This window comes from Oncorhynchus clarkii, chromosome 5 (assembly GCF_045791955.1).
Source record: "Oncorhynchus clarkii lewisi isolate Uvic-CL-2024 chromosome 5, UVic_Ocla_1.0, whole genome shotgun sequence".
NCBI lineage: Eukaryota > Metazoa > Chordata > Actinopteri > Salmoniformes > Salmonidae > Oncorhynchus > Oncorhynchus clarkii.
In genome coordinates this window covers 66,288,818-66,299,521 of record NC_092151.1, presented here as the reverse complement: position 1 = coordinate 66,299,521, position 10,704 = coordinate 66,288,818, and the positions used below count along the sequence as shown (strand labels likewise).

General features: G+C 42.4%; 1 protein-coding gene across 1 annotated transcript; it reads right to left on the bottom strand.

Moving 5' to 3' along the window:
• Positions 1-3,286: 3,286 nt before the first annotated feature.
• LOC139410178 (leucine-rich repeat-containing protein 24-like) lies at positions 3,287-6,865 on the bottom strand. The gene is made up of 4 exons (XM_071155631.1): positions 6,710-6,865; positions 6,267-6,545; positions 5,897-6,065; positions 3,287-5,689 (listed from the first exon to the last, which is right to left on the bottom strand). Exons 1-4 carry the CDS (start codon positions 6,860-6,862, stop codon positions 4,551-4,553), a joined length of 1,740 nt encoding a protein of 579 aa, XP_071011732.1. The 5' UTR covers positions 6,863-6,865; the 3' UTR covers positions 3,287-4,550.
• Between the last annotated feature and the right edge of the window lie 3,839 nt (positions 6,866-10,704).

Sequence of the window (10,704 nt, the reverse complement as noted above, 5' to 3'; positions counted from 1 at the left end):
AAGCAAAATTGATTTCGGTTGAATAGACACAGTTGCGCTTTCTTCACCAAACTGTCAGTGTGGGTTTACCATTTCAATGTGATGTGTACCTCAAGGAACTTGAAACTTTCCACGTTCTTCACTGCTTTCCCATCGATGTGGATAGGGGGGTGCTCCCTCTGCCTTTTCCTGAAGTCCACAATCAGCTCCTTTGTTTTGTTGACGTTGGGTGAGAGGTTGTTTTCCTGGCACCACACTCCCTGTGCCCTTGCCTCCTCCCTACTTTATGACTCTTCATCTCTGAGTGGTTGGTCTTGGGAAGGGTGGCTTTTTGCATGAAAAAGAGACAAGACAAGCATTGCTTTCACCCATCACCTTCTCCAAAATTGAATCCATTCTCATTGATCTTTCGAAAAACCTTTGTTTGACCTTTGTGCTCTGGTCTGATTGATAAATGTTTACATGTCATCCTATCATAGAGCTCTTTCAGCTTCAGACATGCCTGAAAGCAAGGAAATGACACTTTGACTCAACATGTCCAGTTGAAAATGAGCCCAAGTCTTTATATTCTGACATTTAGTATAAACAATCCAATTCAGAGCAACAGTAGGCCTACAAATGCCTACCTCTCTTAAATGGTGTCGGTGTTCTATTCAATTCTGAGGGAACTCCTCTCCTGAATAATCAGCAGGACTATTAAAACAGCAATTACTCAAATTTAATAATGATTTCAGATGAACACTCAAGCCAATCTACACCCAGACAGCCAATAATACACAATTCAGAACTACAAAAACAAGGTTAGTGTTCCACGGGATTCCAGTGTATCCGTTGTAAAAGACGATAGGCATATCGTAATATTGACAGAATCATATTCAATGCCCTTTAATAGCACTATACCTGAGTCCATGTGCACATCTCCTTGCCTCTCCTCACTGCTGGTTGCGTGCTTTGCGTTGGCCCTATAAATCTATCTGAATCAAACACGTCCCTTGATGAAATCCAAACATCTAGGGCTGAGTTTACACTGGCAGCCTAACTCTGATATTATTTTCACTAATTGGTCTTTTGACCAATCCAGATCTGAAAAAGATCTGATGTGAAAAGATCTGATATGATTGGTCAAAAAAACAATAAGTGAAAAAAATATCAGAATTGGGCTGGCTGTGTAAACACAGCCTAATAAACGCTGCCATTGGTAGCCTTTTCCTCTTTTTCTCTGTGCACTTCTGGCATACAGGTGTGTTCTTGTATGCCAGAAGTAAGCATTACTTTCTGTTAAGTTGCTATTCAGTGTGGGGCAGATCAATCAAACCCACACTGCAGAAAAACACTTCATTTTTTGTATTCTTGCATTGACATCAAAACCAGTTTTCATGCAACTGTGTCTAATTTATATAATTTCATGACACGCTTTGGGCCTCCATTATTTCCATGCATTGGTTTAATTCAATACATGGATAATATATGGATAATTTTGCACAAATGACCAATTCAGTAGAAATATAGTTTCATCTGAAACGGCAACAGAGAGAGAGAGAGACAACAGTAACCGTATTTATTTGGACATGGAATAGAACATACAATTGAAGTCGGAAGTTAACATACACCTTAGCCAAATACATTTAAACTCTGTTTTTCACATTTCCTGACATTTAAATTCCCTGTCTTAGGTCAGTTATGATCACCACTTTATTTTAAGAATGTGAAATTTCAGAATAATAGTAGAGAGAATGATTTGTTTCAGCTTTTATTACTTTCATCACATTCCCAGTGGGTCAGAAGTTTACATACACTCAATTAGTAGCATTGCCTTTAAATTGTTTAACTTGGGTCAAATGCTTTGGGTAGCCTTCCACAAGCTTCCCACAATAAGTTGGGTGAATTTCGGCTCATTCCTTCTGACAGAGCTGGTGTAACTGAGTCAGGTTTGTAGGCCTCCTTGCTCGCACGTGCTTTTTCAGTTCTGCCAACACATTTTCTATAGGATTGAGGTCAAGGCTTTGTGATGGCCACTCCAATACCTTGACTTTGTTGTCCTTAAGCCATTTTGCCACAACTTTGGAAGTATGCTTGGGGTCATTGTCCATTTGGAAGACCCATTTGCGACCAAGCTTTAACTTCCTGACTGATGTCTTGAGATGTTGCTTCAATATATCCACATAATTGTCCTGCCTCATGATGCCATCTAGTTTGTGAAGTGCACCAGTCCCTCCTGCAGCAAAGCAACCCCACAACATGATGCTACCACCCCCGTGCTTCACAGTTGGGATGGTGTTCTTCGGCTTGCAAGCCTCCCCCTTTTTCCTCTGAACTTAATGATGTTCATTATGGCCAAACAGTTCTATTTTTGTTTCATCGGACCAGAGGACATTTCTCCAAAAAGTACGATCTTTGTCCCCATGTGCAGTTGCAAACCATAGTCTGGCTTTTTTATGGCGGTTTTGGAGCAGTGGCTTCTTCCTTGCTGAGTGGCCTTTCAGGTTATGTCGATATAGGACTTGTTTTACTGTGGATATAAATAATTTTGTACCTGTTTCCTCCAGCATCTTCACAAGGTCCTTTGCTGTTGTTCTGGGATTGATTTGCACTTTTCGCACCAAAGTACGTTTATCTCTAGGAGACAAAATGCGTCTCCTTCCTGAGAGGTATGACGACTGCGTGGTCCAATGGTGTTTATACTTGCGTACTATTGTTTGTACAGATTAACGTGGTACCTTCAGGTGTTTGGCAATTGCTCCCAAGGATGAACCAGACTTGTGGAGGTCTACAGTTTTTTTCTGAGGTCTTGGGAAAATAAAAGAAATCAGCCATGATATCAAGCAAAGAGGCACTGAGTTTCGAAGGTAGGCCTTGCAATATATCCACAGGTACACCTCCAATTGACTTGAATGATGTCAATTAGCCTATCAGAAGTTTCTAAAGCCATGTCATCATTTTCTGGAATTGTCCAAGCTGTTTAAAGGCACAGTCAACTTAGTGTATGTAAACTTCTGACGCACTGAAATTGTGATACAGTTAATTATAAGTGAAATAATCTGTCTCTAAACAATTGTTGGAAAAATTACTTGTGTCATGCACAAAGTAGATGTCCTCACCGACTTCCCAAAACTATAGTTTGTTAACAAGAAATTTGTGGAGTGGTTGAAAAACAAGTTTTAATGACTCCAACCTAAGTGTATGTAAACTTACGACTTCAACTGTATGTCAATACAAACCACAAATAAATCATTTTCAAATAAAAGTATTCAAAATATCTGAAATTAAACTAAAAGCTTGAACAGCAGTTTTACAGTGACAATCTGGGTAGGACAATAGAGTGTTTTAATTCTAGACTGTATTGCTTTTATCACTGTTCCGCCTCAAACACAACAATGTCCAGCATCCAATGGGATACCAGACTCTTTCCCTGTAGCCTACAGCTGTTGGGGGAAGCTTGCGCTGGGGTCCACTGCACTTCATCTTTCAAACAAATACTTTTCAACATCTGAATGGCAAAAACACAGTTTGAATGAAGGCTAATATTGTTGTGGATTTGGTAGTTCCTGGTGGAATTTCAGAAAATAGTCCCAACTGAGTGACATACAACAATGCACTGCAAATATGTATGCAGCATATGTCACACACCAAAACCTACTGTAATCTTGTGCTGGACCACAGACATTTTACCAGATTCCATTGAAACCAATACATATGCTGAGGTATACTGCAAACACAGTAAGCTAAAGGCTATTGAAACACTTGATCATGAGAAAAACACACACATTGAATCACATTAGGTTTACCTTGTTTGGTAAACTAAAAAACATGTTGAGGTACAAGCGACAAAAATATTCCCATAAAGCTAAGCCCTACAGTACTTTCATATATTTCAAAAATTATTATTTTAAAGTTAAAGGAGATGACTGATTTATGGTACTGCCTGCAAATGTAATACATCTCCTTATCTTCAATTCATGCATGTGTGCATATAGTCACCAACCTAATGAAATTAACTGAACCTGAAGGGGAGAGAGCCTGTTTTACTGACTGTATGCCGTTGTTTGATTGATGAAATCTTTGGAAGTAACTTGCTGTAGGATGGAGGGATCCGGGTTGGTCAGCAGTATTCTGCCACAAAGTACTCCTTTCTTATAGACTTATGATACACCTTTCTCTTACATTTCTAAACCTCTCAGAGTCCAACCAGGTGAGCCTGTTTAGGCCCCTATTTCAGTTAACTTTTTATAAACAGCAGAAGTATCACAATAAAGGTCTCTCCACCATACATTACTCAGTCCACTGAAATGGTTCTCCATACTTACTATAGTAGCTACAGTATATGTTCAAGCTGGACAAAGGACTAATTTTCTCATATCACAGTAAGGTATAGTACAGTGGGGGTTTTGGTTGAGGGAAGCATGTCTCCTGCCATGTCTTTATATCGTACTGCTGCTCAAACTTGTCACTCTGGAGCAAGAGCAATCAGGATTTATGATTAATCTGAACCCTCATTGCAGTCTGGAGGTTTGGTCACCAAGTGACATTAAGTACTCTGGACTAGCTCATTGTGAACGTCGTCCTAGGGGCCTTCAGCAGTGGATCTCATATGCAATTTGTGAGTCGAGGAACAAGCCTGTGTGATTCAGAAACAAGCCCTCCGACTCGGCTGTCACCGGCTCTGCCTCCCCGCCCTCCCCTGCCATCCTTCTCATTGTCCGTATATCCGGCTCTATCTGGGGCTTTGTGGGAGACAGTGCTTCCTGCTGTTGGTACCCCAGAGTGGTGGTAGTGGCTGTGGTGGAAGGTGGGAGGACGGGTTTAGCCCGGTTCAGAACATACATCTCGTGCCCGCGCTCATCCCGATACTCCTCCAGCTGGGCAAAGGTTGTTGGTCCGTCCGAGTAATCATTGACATACAGGATGCTTTCCTCCTTGTCATCTGTGTCCTTCTGCCGATGGCGTTGTCGGCTGTAGATCATGGCCACCAGGAGAAGAGCTGTGAGGGCCAGCAGGGAGATCCCTATGGCGATGGCAGTCTGAGTAGCAGCTCCCAGTGCGCTGAAGGCCATGCTGCCAAGGGCGTACAAGGGCTCTCGACTCACGTCTGACGACGTCGGCCGATTGGAGCGCAGACGAGGCCAGGATGGAGCGTAGGAGGCAGGGGACCAACTGGACGAGGACGAAGAGTTGATTGCGAGCTGAAAGGTCACACGGGCCACCCCTCCAGCGTTCCAGGCTTCGCACTCATACAGCCCGGCGTGAGCCACTGTCACGTTGCTAAGGAACAGCATCCCACTGCCAGTGTCTGGATCGAAGCGCTCCCCATCCTCCTTCTGGAGTCTCACCCGTCCTGCAGCTGGATGTATTGCATCCTCAGCCCCCACAGTCCCTACACCGCCCAGGTCCTGCACCAGCCCCCGGGGGGAGAGCTGCACCTTACCCTGGGAAGCCTTCCTCCAGGTGACCTGCGGCCGGGGGTAACCAGATGCATGGCAGGAGACGCGCATGCTCTCCCCTAGGCGCACGGCCAGGCGGCGGGGTTCCAGCTGAACCAGAGGGGGGATGCACACCAGGCTGTTAAGAGGCACCTCCACCAGGCTGAGGTGGGAGAGGCGGGGTGGCTCAGAACAGACAAGGCGCCGCTCGGCCGAGCTCAGCAGGCGCTGGCCCTCCTCATCGATCCAGCTGCGCAGCCAGTGTAGGGCACAGTCGCAACGCCAAGGATTGTCTACAGTAGGAAATTATAATTTGATGGGGAGGGGAGTGTGGCAAAGTCAACAAAGGGGAATGGAAAGGATGCAACACAACATTGAGACAATTAAGACAAAACATTTGAAAGAGGTAATTCTATTTGAAGAACAATGTCAATATATTTACTGTAGGCTTCTTTTTTGGTCCCACAGCCCTACCCCAAATCCTGTCCTTTGGCCCTCACCTGTGACACGCAGCACCTGCAGGCTGACGAGGGGCCGCAGGGTGGCAGGGCCGATGGTGTGCAGGTTATTTCGGCTGAGGTCAAGCAGGGCCAGAGAGGACAAACCAACTAGAGCTTGGTCTCCCAGAATCTCAATGCTATTCTGCTGCAGGTGAAGCTCTTGAAGACGCTATGGAAGCAGGGATTGTAATCATTATTAGGAATGAATAGTGATATAATGTAGAGGAAGTGGTTTAAGTTGAAGCGTTGATTGTTGTGGTGGAACTCTAGATGATCATCAGGACAAACAGTATGTTTACAAGGGAGGAGGGGAACACTAGCATTAGTTTGACAAAACATTAACTGAGTTACTGATAATAAGGGGACTGACCTGTAGGCCTCTGAAGGTATAGTCTTGTAGGCGAGTGATGTCATTTCCTGCCAGGTAGAGGATGCGGAGGTGCTCCAGGCCCCTGAACATGTCTGCTGTGACCAGGTGGATGCGGTTCCCGTTGAGGGCCAGCTCCAGAAGCTGACCCTGGCTCTGGAAGGCCCCGGGCTCCAGTGCTGAGATACTGTTGTTCTGCAGATACAGGTAGTGCAGACGGCCCAGCTGGGAGAGGTCTGACAGACGGATCTGCCCGATAGCATTGTCCTGAAGGAAGATGGTCTAATTGGAATAGATGGGCATAATTAACAATAAGCATAACTCCATATGTAAACTCTAACAAGAGTAGGTACTGAGTGAGTGTATGGATGATTCAAGCATGGCTATATTGTGTGGTGGGTGGTATCTGGGAAACAGACATGTAGACATATTGAGTCAATGCTAACCTGTGTAGAAGCTGGGACGTGTGAGGGGATGTCCCGGAGGCCCGTAGAGCCACACTCCACAGTCAGGCTGTAGCAGCGACATCCCACTGGACAGCCAATGGATGTGAGAGCGTGGAGAGATAATATCAGGATAGCCAGAAGAGAGAAGGCCATCGCACCAATAGGACAGAGATCCTAGAAAGAGAGACAGACAGATTGAGGAACGAGAAATGGAGGTTTAAGCAGTGTTTCCCAACTCCAGTCCTCCAACAGTACACATTTTTGTTAAAGCCTCAGACAAACACACCTGATTCGACTCATATAGGGCTTGATGATAAGTTGACAAGTTGAATCAGGTGTGTTTGTCCGGGGCTTCAATAAAAATTGGTACTGTTGGGGGTACTGGTGGGGGTACTGGTGGACTGGAGTTGGGACATTGGTTTAGAGAGGGCAGGGTAAAACTGGTTAAAGTAACAAAGAAATATATAATTTTGTTGACAATATCCCAATCTGGTCATTTGTATATGTAATTGTGAACTCAAAGGGGACATACTTGCGAACATAAGCAACCATTTAAATGCAAACAGTTTCTCCTGCTCAAAATATGTATCAGCCAATTAAAATCGTTGATTTACTTGCACGTGGCAGAATGCAAAATTGTAGCCGGTCCAGTCAGATAAAATGGCACGTTAGCCCTATGCTATGTGGTTACACTTACATTTATCCTTACAACATTTTATAGGCTATGCATTATGATAATCATCCACTTTGTCACATGCGTTCTGAATTGAGCATCAAGGACCGGCAGTAAAAAAAAGAATCCTCAACAAAAAGGCTTGATGTGAGGCGGGCCTCAAACCCATGGTTAAAGTGCACTATTGATTTTGAGTCAACCGAAATGTGTGCCACCTAAAAGCGATGTTGATAATAGTAGCCTACATGACTGCTATTTGACAAGTACATAAGACTCTTCGTTTTTTTAACGATATATGATAAACTTACATGAACGTATTTATATTTTTTTTACATAAAAGCACATGTTCTTTTGCACCCCAGTATCTCTACCTGCACATCATCATCTGCACATCTATCACTCCAGTATTAATGCTAAATTGTAATTATTTCACCTCTATGGCCTATTTATTGCCTACCTCCCTACTCTTCTACATTTGCACACACTGTACATAGATTTTTCTATTTTACTTTTCTATTGTGTTATTGACTGTACGTTTGTTTATGTGTAACTCTGTGTTGTTGTTTTTGTCACACTGCTTTGCTTTATCTTGGCCAGGTTGCAGTTGTAAATGAAAACTTGTTCTCAACTGGCCTACCTGGTTAAATAAAGGTGAAATAAAAAATTAAATAAATAAACATGGATGTGTGTGAAACAGATAAACAAAAACTTTGGATTTTGTCAAGTATAAAAAATGTGTCTAACGCTGGTAGTAGTTAGTAGCCTAGTCAAGGATGCATCAATGCAATATTTACAGACAACGTTTTGTTACAGACCAATGGAACAAAAGTAATCCTTGAATTTGTTAGCTTAAAATGTTCCTATAGTGGCCCAGGTTGACCTATTTTAAGAAATGCCATTGGTTGGTGGATACAAAGTCTAAGATCTTTGATAGGCTGATGGAGAATTGGTTCCAGGATATAATCACTGCCACCCGGTGAGGTTAGCAAAGGGCTAACTTGTGCCATGTTATCTGATGGGACCAGCTACAATTTAGTGTTCCGTCATGTGCAAGTAAATCAACAATTTCAATTAGCTGATTACGCATTTTGAGCGGAAAAACTGGGCCCCAAAATGTTCTGCCCGAGCGCATAAACAAAATGCAAGTGTCAGCACTCATGTTACATGCTGACACAATAAAGTGTCATGTAGAATCAGATCAGAAAAAAGGGCAGTTTATTACATGGCTGTTGCTTTCTATGATATTAATCCAGGTTGCTTCTGGGCTGACTTCTCCAGACTGTCAATAATAAAAGTTGGTATTTTTTAAATGATTACTCTATCAATTAATGTATTTTCTATGCATCTTACATGTAAGGCATGCTATACTTGTATGTTGCTTCGGATGATGACTGTAAAAAAAACATGTCACAAACAAATTGGAGGGAAATTAACTGTGCCACTTCAGTAGGCTAATTAAGCAAAGGGTCACTTAATTTTTACAAACTGATTAGGCACGCTAAAACAATATTGAGGAGTCTTTATTAGGAAGATTCCATTGCCTGCTCTCCAAACATAAGCTGCTGCTGCAGGCAGCTATGGAAGTACAGGCTTGTGTTGAAAAGATAAGCACAACATTTCCTTGGAGAAGATGAGGTCAACTCCAGACAGTGACCAGGCAGTGAGCATCTTCCTCTAATAAGCCTGACATCTAGCAAGGGCCTGGAGGCATTCATGAGGAGCGGTGATGTAGCTCCAGGGGAATAGGCTATGCAGCATCCATGGTGGTATTGATATGTTTTGTAAAAGAAGCCTATCATGGCCATGCCTCGAAGATCTGATGCTCCTGACTTCATAGCACTGATTGCATATGAGAGGCCTTTTGAAGGTTGTATCCCATTGTAACTGCAATAAGTCAGAGGATGAGAATATGCCAAAAATGAATCATAGCAAATGTTCAGCAGATGATAATTATTTATATCTAGGCCTAGACAGATGGCTACACAACCACCACTTACAACTAATTTATGATAATATGAACACTAATAATGTTGTTACTAGGCCTACTGCTAATAAGTAATAATATATAATGAATAATAGTCATGCGTTGTTATATCATAATTACTCATACGATTCCTCTTATTTATATTGTGTGGGCTGATAATTTAGCCTACAACAATACACTACCACATTAAATCAATATCTGACACAACCTACACTGTGATAAAAACGACTAAACATTAGAATACACACTGCCCAGTCCACAATATATCACCGTTTTTTAAAGAAAAAGAGGCACCATCGGTGGGCACATACCAGATAAGGATGTAGAGATGCGCTATACAATTACAATCGCCCAGATTTCGAATGGATCCGCACGGAAGAGCGTGTTATTATTTTGATGGGAATCACATATATATCGTATATATTGGTAGATTAAAATCATATTCTAACGGGATCTCCTCGGTAAAAGACATATCCGACGTTTTGAACACATTGTCCAAGGCTACTGTCGAGCCATTATTATGGCACAGGGCCCCGCAAATAAATAGGCTAAAGAATAATAACCGATACGTGAAGGCTACAGTATACGGACACACTCCAAAATAGAAGCTTCAAGCCGACAGACTTGTATTCCAAAAAATGAAAAATTATTTTGATGAATCAGGATTTCTCCCTTTTCATCCTATGTTATCTTGTCAACCTTCTTGCGCTCGTACGGTGTCATCCAATTCACTACGTTTCTCGTCTCTAGCCCCTCCCTTTCTCTCTCAAATAGATCACTTAACAGCGTTACAGTTGAATTGTTAACACTTGCTTTGTTTCCTTCTTGCCTTTTGTTTTCTGTGATCTATTCCAGACGTTCCTATCAAATAAATAGCTTGGATACCACTTTCTATGCCTTGTTTCTAAATCACATACAAACCCGCGCAGGCTTACAGCGTTTCTCAAACTCGGTCCTCGGGACCCCGTGGGGTGCACGTTTAGTTTTTTTGCCCTAACAGTACACAGCTGATTGAAATGATCAAAGACTGGCGATTCGTTGATTATTTGAATTAGCTGTGTAGTGCTAGCGCGAAAACCACAATTTGGGAAACCCTGGACCATCCTTTCCCTTAGTCCTGTGTTTTTTTCATTATGGTAACAGTGTCTTCATCACTAAAAGCTTAATCCACATTATTGCAATATAATAACAATATTACTATCTAATCCATTTTAACAAGGAGGGGAAGGAGGATTGTAACCATTAGGATTTAGGATAGTAGGTGGTAATCCATGACTGGATCCTTATATTCCTTCATGAGAGACAAATACAATGAGTGCGTAATGTGATCAGTGATAT